At 56.2% G+C, this 16,108-nt stretch overlaps 5 protein-coding genes across 5 annotated transcripts; 1 reads left to right on the forward strand and 4 right to left on the reverse strand.

The window, feature by feature from the left end:
- Positions 1-897: 897 nt before the first annotated feature.
- Positions 898-2,421, reverse strand: CGCA056_v013296 (uncharacterized protein; the record flags this gene model as incomplete). Its single annotated transcript, XM_037328540.1, has 4 exons — positions 898-957; positions 1,011-1,418; positions 1,485-2,069; positions 2,158-2,421. 4 exons carry the CDS (start codon positions 2,419-2,421, stop codon positions 898-900), a joined length of 1,317 nt encoding a protein of 438 aa, XP_037173534.1.
- A 724-nt stretch (positions 2,422-3,145) lies between these two features.
- Positions 3,146-4,253, reverse strand: CGCA056_v013297 (uncharacterized protein; the record flags this gene model as incomplete). The annotated part of the gene is made up of 2 exons (XM_037328541.1): positions 3,146-3,200; positions 3,256-4,253. The coding sequence occupies 2 exons, from the start codon at positions 4,251-4,253 to the stop codon at positions 3,146-3,148; spliced, it is 1,053 nt and encodes a 350-aa protein (XP_037172608.1).
- Positions 4,254-5,001: 748 nt separating this feature from the next.
- Positions 5,002-6,046, reverse strand: tropI-2 (Hydrolase tropI; the record flags this gene model as incomplete). Its single annotated transcript, XM_037328542.1, has 2 exons — positions 5,002-5,690; positions 5,785-6,046. 2 exons carry the CDS (start codon positions 6,044-6,046, stop codon positions 5,002-5,004), a joined length of 951 nt encoding a protein of 316 aa, XP_037173544.1.
- A 1,046-nt stretch (positions 6,047-7,092) lies between these two features.
- YKL069W (Free methionine-R-sulfoxide reductase) lies at positions 7,093-7,835 on the forward strand (the record flags this gene model as incomplete). Its single annotated transcript, XM_037328543.1, has 3 exons — positions 7,093-7,095; positions 7,166-7,274; positions 7,342-7,835. The coding sequence occupies 3 exons, from the start codon at positions 7,093-7,095 to the stop codon at positions 7,833-7,835; spliced, it is 606 nt and encodes a 201-aa protein (XP_037172965.1).
- A 479-nt stretch (positions 7,836-8,314) lies between these two features.
- spe-3 (Spermidine synthase) lies at positions 8,315-10,494 on the reverse strand (the record flags this gene model as incomplete). The annotated part of the gene is made up of 5 exons (XM_037328544.1): positions 8,315-8,592; positions 8,970-9,210; positions 9,285-9,577; positions 9,637-9,672; positions 10,464-10,494. 5 exons carry the CDS (start codon positions 10,492-10,494, stop codon positions 8,315-8,317), a joined length of 879 nt encoding a protein of 292 aa, XP_037173369.1.
- Positions 10,495-16,108: the final 5,614 nt, after the last annotated feature.

Consider the following 16,108-nt stretch of genomic DNA (forward strand, 5'->3'; position numbering starts at 1 on the left):
AAGGCGTTACACGGAGGTATCAAAAAAGGGGCGTTCGGAATCGGGCAAAGCACAAGATACCATGTTTAATTTTTTTTTTCCCACGGGCATTAGCGAAGGAACGGTATTGCGAAAGATGAGATATCACGAGGATCAAGACGGTGGATGATCGAGGGGGGACCGAACAAAATGCGTGAGGGAGCACGCGAATAGCACCCAGCATAGGCAAATCGCCGCACTTCATGTCTGGTATAGCCACTACAGTATCTGTAATTCAGGCAAATCAACCAAACCTGATGTAAGCGATGTGCGTTTTCTTTTCCAGTGTACTTACTATCGTCCCTGTCGTTGTCATCTATTGTCGTGATCTCAACTTTCTTCGCTAACATCACCGGATGTAAAATTAATATCTGCTCGTCTAGCAATGTCCTGTTTGTTAATGGATTTTCTGATACGCCATTCTTTGAGAACCCACGTATTTTTACTGTGCCATGAGATGCACCGATCGATAGGCAGGCGTTTCCCTACAAGCATCGAATGTTTAGGGACTTAACTTACACGGCGCCAGGTCCATCCTAGCAACTTCTTCAGCCTCCGACTTCCCGATTCGGTGGTCCTTTGGTTCACCTCCTGATCACTGATATTCGCCTTACTTCTACATTACCAGTCACAACCTCAATTAGCTGGCCACGATGGAGAGATCGCATAACTTTTCTACGTCCGCACGGCCATATTTCCTCCATGCTTCATAGAATGAAGCCATACTTCTGTAGAAGAAACATTGCACAAGAGGTATGCTTGTGTGAATCAAATCATGCCGTTCGTTACGATGTAAGGTGGTAATCGAGACTTGTGTTGATTTACACCCCGTCGTTTTCTTGGCCATGCCATACGGAACTGGCTTTGAAGAAATCCCTTCTAACACCCTCCTGTCATCTCCGGCCACACTCTCCTCGAAACCCTAACTCTCAAGTCATCCTAGATATTTGTTAGTCAAGTTCGACGCACAAGCTACGAGTAGTGTACCGTACCTTCATTTGGGGGGGTCCAGGCCTATCGAAATCCAGCGCCTCAAAATCCACCGTCCGAGGCTGCTCAGGAGACGCCCAAGACACCTCGTAGCACCGAAGCAAGGTCGTGAGCACCTGCTCAACGACAATTGCCGACATCCCGTCGTCACCTTGTGCGGGCTTGACCTGGTCATCAGACGCAACGCCGCCGCTGCACACCTCGTCGAAGCTAACGAGCTTATTCTCAGCGTTGAGCCATCTGCCGGGCATCCAGGAGTCCGGGCAGGCGCCGTCCAGCCGGGAGGAGGACCGCACGTTCTCGTAGTACCGCTCCGTCTCTTTGATGCAGGCCTTCAGGAGGGAAGAGTCGTTCTCTGCGCCGCGGGAGTTCCTCTTGACGGCGTTCATGACGTCTGGGTGTCTCAAGAGCTGCAAAATGCGTTGTTGTCAGGCGCGGTGCCGGGAGGGGGGACAAACGGCAGGTTTGATACTTACGGAGATGAGGACCCAGAACACGGTCGAAGCAACACCGTTCTGCGTAAAGAGCATCAGGATCGTGTAGTGCGCAGGGAACAGATGCTTCAGCCCCGCCGTGCCGTCCTCGTCCAGGAGGAACGTGACGTAGTCCTGCCTGTCGGCCTCAATGGGCCCGCCGGCGACGGCGATGGCATCCCTGCGCATCAGCCTCTCCGTGAAGATATCGGCAACGCGCTCCCGTGCCCAGCGCAGCCGTCGCACGGCCGGGTGGGGCAGCCAGTCAGGAAGGACGGAGGCCCACGGCTCCCCGGCTTCCTCCTCGATGGCGCGCAGGAGCGTGCGGAGCTCATCGCTCGAGGAGTAGAAGTCGTCGCCGAGGAGGATCCGCACGGCGGCCTTGTGCGTCAGCTCGGAGACGCTGGCGAAGAGCGCCACGTCGGGTTTGGTCGTCCACTCGAGAGCGCAGCGGTGCGTCTCCTCGACGGCGCAGGCGGCGGTGTATTCTTGTGCCGGCGCGCGGCTGATGAAGCGCCGGAGAGAGCCAATCAGGCAGTCAATGTTTTGGATGTATTCTTCGTCAATGATCTTGTTGAGGAATATTCCCTGTGTGAAGAATTCGATACATGTTAGGTGCATTCCAGAAATGTCTCAGACGCAGGTTGAGGTGGCTTTCAGGGGTAGTAACTCTCACCATTCCGCGTGTCAACGATGACAATGTCTCGGGCATGTTCGCATGGTCCTTGTTGAGATCGCAGTTTTGAGGAATAAACTTCGTCGTCAACATGTTGCCGAAATGTGGTTTACGATCGGAGTAGGCGGGCCTGTATTGGCGACGCTGGGCGTCTACGGGGAGATGAAAAGAGCTATCATCTCTTGTGGTCGGTATTGTAATTGGCTTCCAGTACCACCTGAAGAAGAGGAAGACTGCCAGGACGACAAGAAGGATCAACGCCATGGTTGATGTCGGTGATCTCGTACCAGAGAAGACTCGTATATCGCTCCGTCTGTGAAGGCCGCGGCAAGTCAACGAGAGGCTCCGGAAAACACTCACACCGTCAGGGGGATCTCGCAGCCTTATATCGTCAAGAAGCCTCCACCACAAAAGCCCACGAGCGGACGTCCGGGGATGACGTGAGACAACTCTGTCTTGGCAATGTTGAGCTACATTTCAGTGATGGTTTTGAAAGGACCAAAATATCTTCGAGTTGGAACGAATCCACAGATAAGAGAACATATGGAGACTTGGAAGGGAAAACAAAGCACATCCCTGGCACACTGGAATGTGGCGACGTGGGATGTCAGACTTCCACCGAAAAAAAACATGGGTTCGGCGACGGACCAATTTTCTTTCTCGGGATGTAGTGGGTACCTTTCTCGTTGCAATAAAACGGAACGAATGTACTGAAAACTTTCTTCAGTCGTAAAGGGAAGATGTTGGATTGTTGCCTGTTGTCTGTCTGGACGGGAGTTGTTGTTCTATTGCCCATTTCCGTGTTTTCCGAGCCCTGCCATATGCTTTTGTGTTTCCCATCCATTCTACTTATGCCTCGACGAAGATACAGTAGTGTACAGACCCGGCAATCATTCTCGCCACGATAAGTGGTGTAACACAAGACTGCCAGGCTATGTCATAATACGCAAAACGTTGGTATCATACATGCTCATAGGACGTAACATGCTCAGAGGTGCCACTCAGGGAGAGCAAAGTTTCTGTTATTGGGCCACTTCTCAGTCCTGCAGAACAACAGCGTTAGCAAAAGATCACAATCACAACCAAGGAGATTCTTACTTAGTGGTCAACATGACCGTCATACGCTTCCTCCTCTCGATGGTCTCCTCCGCATCAACAAGACGAAGCCACTGATCCAGCAACTTCCTCAAGTCCTTGTCACTGCGGCCGGCGCAGTCGATACCGCGCTCTGTGCAGGCAATGCGGACCTCCTGCTCCTCGAGCCCGGCAACGCCGCCGCCGCGCAGCAGCAGCCTGTCGTCGCCCTCCAGGAACGCCATCCTCAGACGCCCCTTGGACGCCCACATGCCCGGCGGGATGAACCCGATCTTGTCCCACATCATGCCGGGCAGGTGCAGGCTGCGCAGCACGTGCTTCTGCGCCGCGCCCTTGACGTTGCCCTTCACGACGCCCTCCGGCGCGGCCCGCTCAAAGTCCTCAAACGACTTGTGCCGCCTCTCCTCGGCCTGCGCGAAGCTCGCGGCCAGCTGCCGCGGCAGGCGGCAGGTGTAGGGCACCACGCCGTCGACGAAGATGACGATGAGCGGGGTGAATTCCCCACAGATCAGCAGCACCACGCCGAAGAGCGGGACGCGGAGGATGTCGTGGCGCACGCGCCAGAGGAGCACCCAGTCCGCGCGGCTGAAGCCCTCGGGGACCAACCCCGGGGAGAAGACGGAGGGCTCACGGAAGCCCGGGACGGACTTCTTCTTGGAGGCGATGACGTCTTGGATGTGCCGCCTGTTCGCGAAGACGGCACGGAGGCCGCCCTTGTAGAAGTTGATGTACGTCTTGGCCTGCGCGAACAGGTGGGAGACCTTGCTCTGGTCGGGCTGGCGTTCGGGGAGCTCGAGGGGCGCCGGGCGGGAGGTGGCGATGGGGTTGAGCTTTGGGTTGAGGACGGCCGTCGAGCTGGCATCGTGGCTTCGTTCGGAAGTGAGGGAGCTCGCGAGTCGGCGGTAAGAGGTCGTCGTCGTCGGCTTCACTGCGAAGGACAGGAAGGGCGAATTGGTCGAGCAGCGGCCGCAGAGAAGGGCCGAAGCTGACGGGTTGCGCATTACGCGCACTGTCGTCCTATGGTTCATTGCATTGGCGGTGTGGGGGTTCTGCTTGGTGTATGCGGAAAGTAGTCGTGGGCTTGAGCAGCACGGGGAATTAAAGCTGTCCTGAATATCGAAATTTAGGTAATCAGAAAAAAAATAGAACGGGGCCTTGGTTTCGTCACTGATTACCTACGTAGCGTGGAAAAGCTTATCGGTTATCGGCGCACGCGTGGGTGTGCCTGCGTCGGCCCCGCTTCGCCTGCAGCTCCCGCCGTATCGGATCCGGGGAACGGTCGGCCAGAGCCGAACCAAGCTTTCCTGCCGCTCTTGGCTTATTCGTCTAGATTATTGGAAAAGGATGGTCCTTTATCGCTTCATGTCGATCATTGGTGCTGCTGCGCTCTTGAGCTCAGAATGAAGATATAACTGGTCGGAATTGCTCGTCCCTTGAGACCCGAGCCCAACGGTATAGCCCCATCTCCGTCGACAAAACCAACAGTGCGACAGGATCGGGGATCGCCCAATTGGCATCTGCGACCTTATTTTAACCAGTCCAAATCAAACATCCGTATAATTTTCAAGTTCGCCTGCTACAAGAACACGACACTTGCTGGTGCTATCACCTCCGCAACACTACCATTATCTGAACCACTAATACCAGAAGCGTATAGAATAATTAAAGTGTCCCTGATTCGCAGTTTCTTATTTTCTCTTCCCCTTTTGCCAGCGAGAATAGCAGACAGTGCAAACCTGCAGCAGTTCCTCACTCAGGACCCTGCCCAAACCACCTCCTAAACCACCCTACAGCCTGATCCTCCGCCCGCATTCCCAAGTCGGCCTGCCTCTCATCATTCGGATCCCCCCTCACCGCAAACCCGTGCTTGGCCCCAGCATATTCACAAACCTCGCAATCCCCCTTCTTCCCCAGAATATCCTTCGCCAGCGCCATCTTGGCCCTCGGCATCATCATGTCATCGTCCCCGTTGGCGATGCTCAACGGCAGCGCCACCTTCTCCAGGTCCCCAGGCACAGACACCATGCTCGGGTGCGCGGTGTACGCGATATCAATCAACCTTTCCTCGCCAAACGGCCCGGCCGTCCCTTGCGCCAGCTGGATCGCGTACTTGCCGCCCCAGCAGAAACCCGCGACGCCGATCTTGAGGCCCTTGGCCGCCGCGGACGCAGACGTCTCGCCGCCGGCCCCGTCTGCGGAGGCGGATGTGGACGTCGACGGGCGCGGCAGCGGAGACGGCGGGTCGAGACGGAGGGCGCGGAGGAAGTTTGCGATGCGCGGGACAAGCACACCGGCGCGCGTCGCGAGGAGGAGAGGGACGAAGTAACGGATCATGGTGGCGGCGCCGACGGGGTAGAGGTAGAAGAGCTTGTACGGCCACGACTTCTCGGACGCGATGCGGTCGCCGACGGTGAGGACGGAGTCGGGCATTGCGTAGCCTGCGTTATCGTCAGCGCATGCTGTACCCCTCACCTCCACGCCCGACCTGGTTCAAACGTTCCACTAGCAATCAGGAGGGGATGAGAGACTAACCATTCATGACCTCGGGGAGCAGCACCACGGCCGGGATCCTCTTCGCATACGCATCGGCGAGGGCTCTCGTGTTGCGCAGCTTCCACCCAAACACGTCCGGGATGACGACCACGATCCCGGCCGGCTCGCGCCCCGGCTCCGGGCGCGCGACGTACGTCGTCAGGCCGCTGACCGTCTCCTCCGTGCCCTGCGGCTCGACGTCGCCGCGGAGGGTCCCCTTGAAGCAGTCCGAGCAGAAGCGAGGCGCCTGCGAATCTGACATTGTTTCGGTCCGTTTTGTTTCGTTTCCTCACGCGTGCGTCCCGCTCTCTTTCAGCTTTGATGGATTCTAGTGTCCTTGTGGAATAAGGATCAGCTCCCGGGAGGAATCGTGGAGCGCGGACGCTTGAACAACTCTAAAGTCGAGAATAGATTGCGTGATCCCACGGCGCTTCACCGATTAGTAAAAAAGTCAAAATGGTATGGCTTTCCTAAGAGAAAGAGCAGAGTCATTGGGGGAAAAGCTGAGATGAAGTAGCACCAATATTCTCTGTGAAGATCGATCGCCCTCCCCCCGTCCGTCCGTCAGGGCGCCACCAGATCGCATTGTCTGTGCAGAGGAATGAGCTACATCGCCACGGTAATGACGGCACACGCGCGCGCAAGCGGATGGTTGTCAAAAGGGGGAATAGGTTTCGTCCGGTGAGTGTATGTGCCCGGGAAGTCTAGCTTTAGCTAGCCTCTCCCACCAGAGATAAACCGCGTCTCAGGTCTGGCGCGGGGTTTGAAGCAACACACAATCTCACCTGTCTCTGCTATTGCTGCTGCTGCTGCCCACCCAACGCGCGGACGTCATGTCCATCACCCGAGCTGTCGCAGGATTTCCGATCTTGCACTAGCCGGCGGAGATTTCTCCGGTGGGAGACTCCCTGAGCAGAAAAAGCAAGAGGTTTGTTTTCGGGTACTGCAGGCCAAACACACCTAACCCAAGAGTTGCCGCGACGGTAAGTTGTAGACGTCCGTGCCGCGCATCACATTCCATGCGCTATCTCACCTTACCTAGTTGAGGTGTTAGTGTGAGAAGACAGTCTGCTTAGCAAATCGTCCCCCTCCCGGGATGGGTCTCCTTCACCGAACTCACCGAGGTCTGACGTGATTGGGCAGTGGGATTTCAACACACATTTTCACCGCGGATTTCGGATGAGATGAGGTGAACGACCACTCATTCACTTCGCGATCCATTTTCTCTGTATACACCCTCCCACACGGAACATTTGCTTGCTTCTCATTTCTGCATCTTCACAATCCACAATTATCTCACACAAAATAATGGTGCGTCGTCTCGGTGAAGAAGGGAAAAAAAGATAAAAAAGCCCTAGACTGACACACCGAGGTGACTCAGGTCCACGCCGACGCATCCAACTTCGCCAACGGCGTCACCAAGGAGGAGGCCTACGAGCAGGTCCTCCTCCAGGCGGAAGGTCTGTTCTACGAGCAAAGAAACTGGGTACGTTCGTTTCCTCCTTCCATCTCCAAATGCTTTCTCCCTTGCAACCACGGACTAACGCTTTGATAAAGGTCTGGTACGTCAAGCTGCCCAAAATCTCACCATACTCAGTAACATCTTAACTCACCTAACCAAACACAGCAACCTCTCCAACACGGCCTCCCTCCTCTGGCACGCCTACCACTCCCTCCCGGCGCCCTCCACCTCCGTCAACTGGGTCGGCTTCTACGTCCTCGACCCCAAGGCGCCCGCCTCCAAGCCCGCGCTCATCCTCGGGCCCTTCCAGGGCAAGGTGGCCTGCCAGACGATTCCCTTCGGCCGCGGCGTCTGCGGCGCCGCCGCCGCGACCCTGCAGACGCAGCTCGTGCCCGACGTCGACGCGTTCCCGGGCCACATCGCCTGCGACGGGGATAGCAAGAGCGAGATCGTCGTGCCCGTCGTCGTGGACGGGAAGTTGGTCGCCATCATCGACGTGGACTGCGCGCTGGCGGACGGCTTCGACGAGGTGGACCGCGTCTGGCTGGAGAAGCTGGCTGCGCTGCTGGCGGCGAGCAGTGACTGGTGAGAGGAGTGAGGTGGCATGAAGTGTGCATGGCGTCGTGGGATGAGAGAGTCACAAGAAGGGGGTGAGGTGTTCGAGTTTTTTTTATGTCAGGGCAAGGGAAAAGTTTTCAACAGTTCGGCGATTTCGGGGTCATTTCATCAATGACGGTTTTGATATCATTATAGACGGGACACGTTCGGGAATAGAGCCTAGGCTAGGGGGTCTCAGGCGACGAGAAGAGACAGTTGATTCAATAAAATTTTCATTGAACGCGCCCGGAGTCAACCTCCGCCACAAACTAAACTTTTTTATAGAGTATTTGGCGACATCTTTGTTTTCAATCTACCAAACAAATCTATTGAGATCTCCGACCAAAGTCCGTAATTGGCCACTTAAAAGCGTTGCCTCCCCTAAACCATTCTATACCGAACCCAGCCTCATGATACGACCGTTTTCCCTTCTTTTTCATCCGTTACTTCATCAAAAGAGGACGACAACTCTTACTCCAGAGCCTTCTTGGCAAAGTTGGGCAGGATGAAGGCGGCCTTGTGGATGTCGGCGTTGTAGTACTTGCATAGCTTCTCCTCCTCCTCGGGCGACCACTTGCGGATGGGCTCCTTGACGTTGCGGTTGGCGTCCTTGGTGCAGACCATGAAGCCGATCTGGCCGGAGGGGTAGGTGGGGATGGTGGTGTAGGCGTACTCGGCGACGGGGAAGATCTCCTTGCAGTCCTTCTTGAGCTTGGTGATGAGGGACAGGTGAAGCCACTGGTTCTCGGCTGTGCGGGTTGTTAGCTAGTCCCGTTCTTGGTACACGGATGGGCGGGGGATTTGGTTTAGTTCAGAGCACCGCGCTAGAGAGACAGAGAAGTTGATTCCGTCGGAAAGTAGAGTCTCGCAACTCACGACTTAGCAAAAGACAATGACAAAGGAGAGACCCTCATGGTAGAGAGAAAATTAAAGAAAAAGCGTATCCAGGTTTCAGGCAACCCAGATCTCGCCAGCGGCCACTGGGCGCGCTGGGGGAATTTCTTGGGATGAATCGAGGACAGGCCAAAGAAAGAAGAAGCAGGCAAGTTGAGTGCCTGGTGCTGTTTCCTAAAACCGAGTACTTCCTTGATTCTCCTCGTATTTTTCTGAACAAATGGGAACGTACAACCTTGGGTAGTAATGACACCGCCCTCACGCAGAGCGTCGTGGAGGAGCTGGAAGTAGGGCTTCTGGAAGAGGGACTCGGCGGGGCCCTCAGGGTCGGAGGAGTCGGTGATGATGACGTCGAAGGTGTTCTTGTACTCCTCGAGGAACTTGAAGCCGTCGCCGACGTGGGTCTTGGACTTGGGGTGGTCAAAGCCGACGGCCATGCCGGGGAGGAACTGCTTGGAGAGGCGGATGACGGCCTACGAGGGGCTCCGTGTTAGTGGGGCCGAGCCGGCGCGCGGGCGTGCGCGGGGATGACCGAGATGAAGCTCACCTCGTCAATGTCGCAGAGGATGGCCTCCTCGACGGTGTCGTGCTTGACGACCTCACGGAGGACACCGCCGTCACCGCCACCAATAACAAGAACCTTCTTGGGGTTGGGGTGAGAGTTCATGGCCAGGTGAGTGATCATCTCCTGGTACGAGAACTCATCACGCTCGGTGCACTGGATGACGTTGTCGAGAACCAGGACCATGCCGTGGTCGGTGGACTCGAAGATGAGAACATCCTGGTACTTGGACTTCTCGTGGTGGATGACCTTCTTGACCTTGAGGGTCATGGCCTGGCCTGGGGGAAATCATCAACACGCGAAAAGAAGCCGACGATGCTCGAGTAAGTCGACTTACCAGGCCACATGTCCGAGATCTCACGGAACCAGCCATCTGTGTAATTTTGCAGTGTGATTAGCAAAGCGGTCCCGACTCATTTGGTTTGTCGTGATGAATGAGTCGCCGTGATTGTTTTCCCAGAGGTCTGAGCTTGCCGAAATGTCCACTGCTTCTGGCCGCCCACTGCCGATCCTCCGAAAGTGCCGTCGCCGGAGGAATTGGGAACCGATGTGGCAGAGGCCCAGATGTCACCTCACTAAGAGGTTATACGACAGTCGATCAGCATCGATGGATGATGTTTCTCCTGAGCAATTGCTTAACCGAGAGTGGCATCAAGGGTAGCGCATGTGCGCTCAGACGGTGGAGGAGGCAGGCCTGGTGAAAGGCTCGTTTGCACGCCCGGGACCGGAAAGACAAGCCACCCGTCAATAGTCGCGCGGGAGGTTGTTGAGACTTGGGAAAAAATCGACAGGTCGACCGGGTAGATGGTGACTGGGCCGAAAAGCGCGTTCCATCAACGAGCCAACGGGTGGAACGAATGAGGCTCCCGCGCAGCCAACAACCCCATCGGAAATGTTTCCGGCTGCCTGTCACGATGATAAAGGAGGCGAAGGTCGGGGAGATCACAACATCGGTCTGCTGGGGCCCCTCGATGGTTGAGAGACGAGCAAAACTCGAAAGGGCCTGGGCTCCGGCTCAAGCTCGGTAAGGGGAACGCAGGCGGCGGCAGTGGTAGCGGCGGCGGCGGCGGCAGCGGCAGCGGCAGCAGAAGACACTGATGACAGACGACCGATGATGACAAGAGATAGAGGGAGGGCTCAGGAGGAATGGTGGACCGTACGTACCTTGGATGGTAGGATGGGTAATTTCGCTCATTTTCGCAAAGGACGGGGGTTTTGCAGGGCTACTGTGTAGATATCGACAAGTCAACGACGGGAGCAAACGTCTTTGTTGCAGGCGGAAGCTAGGTATTATATGGCGGAAGGGGAGAGCCAGGACGGGCAGTGGTTCTTACGGGGTCGAGTATGTATGTGTATGTACGTGTGTTTTCGTTTTTTCCCTTCCTCGTCCTGGTATCGGGCTGAAAATGTGCGTTGACGTCGAGAGGGGACTCTTTTTTTTTCTTCTTTTTTTTTTTTTTTTTCTCTTTCTTGCTCCCCCGCCGTTGTACCAGTGCGGTGCGCCAATCCAAGCCAATCGAGGAGCGGCAGCGGTAGCGGTGCGGTCCAGAGCGGCGTCCAGGTGGTGCGGTGCGGTACGGTGCGGGCAGGGCGACAGCGAAAATCAGGAAGAAAATTTTTGTGGCTCCGGGGTGGCCTCGTTTTGAGATTTGGGACCCAGAATTAGACTCAGGCAAGGCCAATGACTGGCCAGCCCGTGGTTGGGGATCCCCTCTTTGGCAGCTTCTTTCCTCCTCGTTGCGGTCATCAGTGCGCTGTTTCCTGGTAACCTGCCGCCGCTTGCTGCCAGGCGGCGACGACGCCGTGTCGTGTTTGCCCTATCCAACTTGTGACGAGTCCTTTTTCACGATGCCCAGCTAAGGTAAGGCACGGATCCGTAAGGTCCATATCGCGTCGGGTATCATGTTACTTCCACGACCGTGCCTACCTTGTTGCGGTCTATACTTGCGACAACTTACTTGACCTTATTTCGCACTCCTTGCCCGCCTTAACAAGTTAAGATAGGCAGCTTCGTCAATATGGGTCAAATGCGCTCGCTAGAGTCGCTACTAGCCACTGACACCTGTCATGTAGGATCGCAACTAGGTAAGGCAGGGACGAATAACCGATGCCCGTCAACGGATATCCCGTACGTACGTCAGTGTTCGTACCCTATGTCGCATTGGAAGAAGATCCGTCTTTTCTCCATCGCTCGCTACCTTTCCCCCGGGCCATGTTATGTCTGCACCCGAGATGCGAGAGGTATTCATCCGCAGCAATAACCAGGTAAACCGTCTGTGGTTGTGGTCGAAACTTGGGCAAAGTCCTGCTGCACAAACCCCAACGTAAGGCAACGCAGGGAGAGCTGTTTCTGAAGAAAACGTGGCGAGCTGGGATCACCAAGCCAAAAACTCTGTTTTTTCTTCTTCTTCTTCGTCTTCTTGCTTTGCCGCCGTTTCTTCACGTCAATTCCCGCTCCACAGGAAAAACGAGGCGCCCCCACTCCCTCACCGGCAATCAACGGGCGTACCTTTTCTCTCCTGTCTCTGTTGTGAGGGGGAAGGAAGATCGTCGTCCCCCCCTCCCCGCCATCAGATGTGACAGCCTATTTGGTTTGACAACCCGGGGGAGACGAGACGAGAAGAGACCAGACAAAACGAAAGCGACCAGTGTCGGTCTAGCTTGCTCACAGGCTTACGAAGTCCTTCGGATACTGCGGACTCATACGCCTGCCGACGAAACCTGCCTGGCTTTTGCGGAATGCTCCTCAGCAGTGCAAATGCCTTCACTGGGGTTGTGAGTCTCCAATGCCCCTCCCTCTCGGGTTGAGCGCTGCCATGTGAGAACCCAGACACTCTGCGTCATTCGCCCGGCAGGAGAACCGTCAATGCTCCGGGAATGGGGCCACAAAGCTGCTTGTCTTGCTCTCGTGCAGCCGACTGAGACAAGGCGAGGGCCGGAGACTACCGGCCGAGCCCTTCCGCCGTGCCAAACTGAGGCCCGACATCATGCATGGCCATCACCCCTGCCACCTCGCCCATTTTTCTTTGTGCCAGTTGCCTTTGCTACCCACAACCGGAGTGCTGCCGCCGCCCCTCCGCGGCTGCACCAGGTCCAACGTAGCAGCAGCATGCAAGACATGCCAATCCTTCAACATCCACCGTCCTCGGCCGACCGCACCGCACCGCACCGCACCGCGACCTTGTCGCGTGCGCCAGAATCAACCCAAAGTCAGAGGACCAAACTCTCTCGTCCCGACTCCCGCCCTTCATTTTTGCCTCGCGACCCGATCGTCTTGTTGCAGTCGGCTCCCTTCGCTTAGCCCAATCTCTCACAGCCAAACACTCCTTCTACTTGCTCCAAGACGCGTCAGATCTGTTGCGACGCTTAACCTTCATCGCTTAACCTGTCTGAATACTTCCGACGGCCAAATACAACGCCTTTGCGGTTCACAGACGGGATGATCGGTAATGGCACCCCAAATCTCGCCTGTTTCCGTCTCCAAATCTGACCAGAGTTGCTTTGCTACTGCATGAACTGAAATGCTGCCCGGCAGGGCCTTCACCAGAACAGACCTGGAAGCAGAGCTATTGAACCTCTGCTAGGCCCGCTTGATGCCCTGCCTAAGTCGCTCGTCCACGGTCGCCGATGCGATGCCATGTGCTGATGTGAAAACCTTGAACCTATCTGGATGGACAACTCCATGCGCTGCTGGGCAGGAGTCCATGCAGTAGGTTGAGTGCCAGATTCCGAGAGTCTACCGTGCCGCACCACCAAAGACTGCCCTGAAGTCTGCGCGTGTTTCTTTCTTCACGCTTATGGGCGTCGGGGGAGGCTCTGCCCCGCCCGGCCATGCCATCCCGCGATTTCCGTCACTCATCATACCACTCCTCCGGATCTAGGCCTGACATTAGACGAAGCTGAAGGCCATTTTCACTGTTTGGCATACCACCGGCATTCTCAGCTGCTCCGCTCGACTGGGTCCTTTGTTGGTTTCCAGTGGATGTCTCTGACGGCCTGGGCTGCAGAGACAATTATTCAACCGTTTTTGTTGAAGAACATGAGCCGCTTCCGGCCGATTACACGCAATGGTGATGTTCTTTCTTCAGCAGAGCCGCCCTAACCAGTGCCATGGGCCCATTGCATTAGTAATCTTACGGATTCATAGGTCGGATTGGTAGCCGTACCTATGCTTCTTTGAAAGCTCAGGAGGCTTGATAACCCGTTTTGGGTGATTGCATTACATCGGAACACCACGAATCGTGAGGTTCGATTGTCCTTCCCAGCTGATCGGGGTCCGGCCATACGGTCCGAGCGGATCCAAAGCTTCTAACACAACGCCCGGTCTCGAATGCCCAAGATCGAATGTCCACAATCACGGCCGCCGTTGAGTTGAGGCTCGGGCACGGGCGGTTGCTAGGAAAAAAAGAAAAAAGTCCCCGACTGGTGGTGGTGACCCAGGGCGCACCCTCCATCTCAGGCTGATTCTACTGGCTCTTTCAAAGGTCGATGCTGGCGCGTTGCTGCGAGGCGTCTCGGACGAGCTGTCATGGTGCTGGAAACGTGCGTCGATCTGGGTCGTCGATGACCGCCGCCCGCGGATCCTCGACAGAATGCCACGAGTTGTGCAATCCGTCCACAAACGGGTCCCCTGTCGACAGAGGCAAGCCACGACTCTCATCCCTGCCGGAAGCCTGGGACCATTCCTCAATGGCCAAGACGGTATGGGGTGACCCCGGCGCGGCCTGGCGTTCGTTTCTGCGGGACTCATCCGCAGATGCTGCAGGTGCCCCTTGAAGGCCCGCTAAATCAGCATTTATTTTCCTCTGCACGATGCTGATCTGAATGAACGTTGGGAGGCGGCCGTCCAGCAACAGAGTCGTGCTTCGATGTCGCCGTTGCAATTGCATGAATCAGGGGCGACATGGCTCCCCGAGAGCGGACGCGTTCGGCCAGGGGGACCGCTGGTCGAAACGGGACCAGCATCATGGTTTTGCATTGCATATGGGATGGATGTCTTTTTTTGCGCTGCTTCGCTCTGCAGCGGGCAAACAACGGAAAACGAAAGCGGAAACAACCTGACGAAGCTCTCGGGTTGGCGTAGGGCGGGAGTGGGAGCTTGATACCTGGTGGCTTCTTGGCGTTCAGGACTACGCTCGAAGCATCGAAAGAGCTGGCGTCGGGAGGCATGCACATCCGCAAGCGATTTTGGTGCAGGTCGAGGCGCGAAGCGTGGTTAGTGTAGAAGCTGTGGCCAGAAAAAGGGCACGAGGCGTTTCCGGCGTGCGGGCCCGATTGGGGTCGTGTGGCAGCGATCTTGTGTCACGCAGGGTCCATCGAAGTGGCTCCCGAGCAAGCTACAGGCGTACTGGCCAGTGGCAGAGGGACGTCGTCAGGCCTCCAGGCTGTTGCAGCAGCAGCAGCAGCAGCAGTAGTAGGCAGGTACTTTGGTTGTCATTGTTGACTTTGTAGAGCTGCGTTGAGGCGTCGTGGACAGACTGGCCGACGAACGTTGGATGGGACGGAGAAGCCGGGGAGGACACTGGCGGCGGGAGCGGTGTCGTGTCGGCGGAAGGTTTTTAGTCTTTTGAGTTTGAAGCATATCGAGGTAGGTTGAAGTGTTTGAGACAGCGCCTCAAGGAGGATTGGACGAGATGGAAAGTGACTGAGTCGAGACTCGTGGCCAGCCAGACGTCGCAAGGAAGATTATGTGTGTATACGCCGTATGGGTGTTGTGTGTGTGTGTATGTGTGGTGTTTGGATCAAGTTTGCTTTTGCTTTTTCAGGCGGCTGAGCCTTGGTTGCTTGTTTGGCATGCTTTTTGCTGTGCCCCCATTCCACGCCGACGGTTCTCCATGTGGCATGGCAGTTTGCAGGTCGCAACCCTCTTGTTGGGACACTCAGACGCAGCATTGTGCATCCGGGAGGATGTGCGTCGAACGATTATGGGGGGCCACCTTCCGCAAAGCACGTTTCCAAGGCGGGAGCTGGCAAGCACCTCAGGCAACTTGTGAGGTATTGTCGGGACTTGATGCAATGTAGTTGGTAGCGAGGAGAGAGAGTTGCCCCTTTTTCCTCTCAGCAGAGGAGGAGAGTGCCAGATGCAGCAGGTAGGCGGCGCCATATGGCAGTGCAGTTGCCAGTGCTGCGTAGGCTGTAGGCTGTAGGTGCGTTGGCCAGGTTTGGCAGGGTCGCATTGATGTCTATCTGGAATGTTTGTCTTTGTTGGTTGGGCGTGTTGCGTTGGGTTGGATGACGCAGTCGGTTATTGGTACAGACAAGACACGGTCACGACCGACTTGCCATGCGACTGCGGCATTGGGCTGTAATATGTCGGTAGAGCTGTTGAAACAAAATGACGAGTCGACTCGGCTGGCGGTTTCTCTGAAGATCTGTCGATATGAGAGAGAAGCATATCTGCTGACCCCTCCGCGGGCTGTCTCAGTCAAAAGAGGAAAGCCATTGTTCTCTCACGAGAGAATAGCGCAGCAGCAGCATGAGGGAGCAAACATCAACAAGGCGGTCCCGCTGGGAGGGTGTGGTGCTGCGATAGACGGTAGGCGGCCGGTGGCGATGGTGGTGGTCGCTGGTGGTCGCTGGTGGTGGTGAGGATGACGGGGAACTGGAGGTGGCTTGCTTGCTAATGCAAGTGCAAGGAAGTCGCAGGGAAACTTTGGAGTACACGGATGCAAGTAGCTGCCAAGTCCTTCCCAGCGCATTTCTGCGGCATGCGCAGGCAAGGGTCGCACAACGAATCAGGCAGCGGGTACAGGGCAGGTACGCCAGGGGCCGCCCCACTGCCGTGCCGTCCACAAGCTCTGGGGCAGCGG

The sequence above is a fragment of the Colletotrichum aenigma genome, assembly GCF_013390185.1.
Source record: "Colletotrichum aenigma strain Cg56 chromosome Unknown KSG_Cg56_contig09, whole genome shotgun sequence".
NCBI lineage: Eukaryota > Fungi > Ascomycota > Sordariomycetes > Glomerellales > Glomerellaceae > Colletotrichum > Colletotrichum aenigma.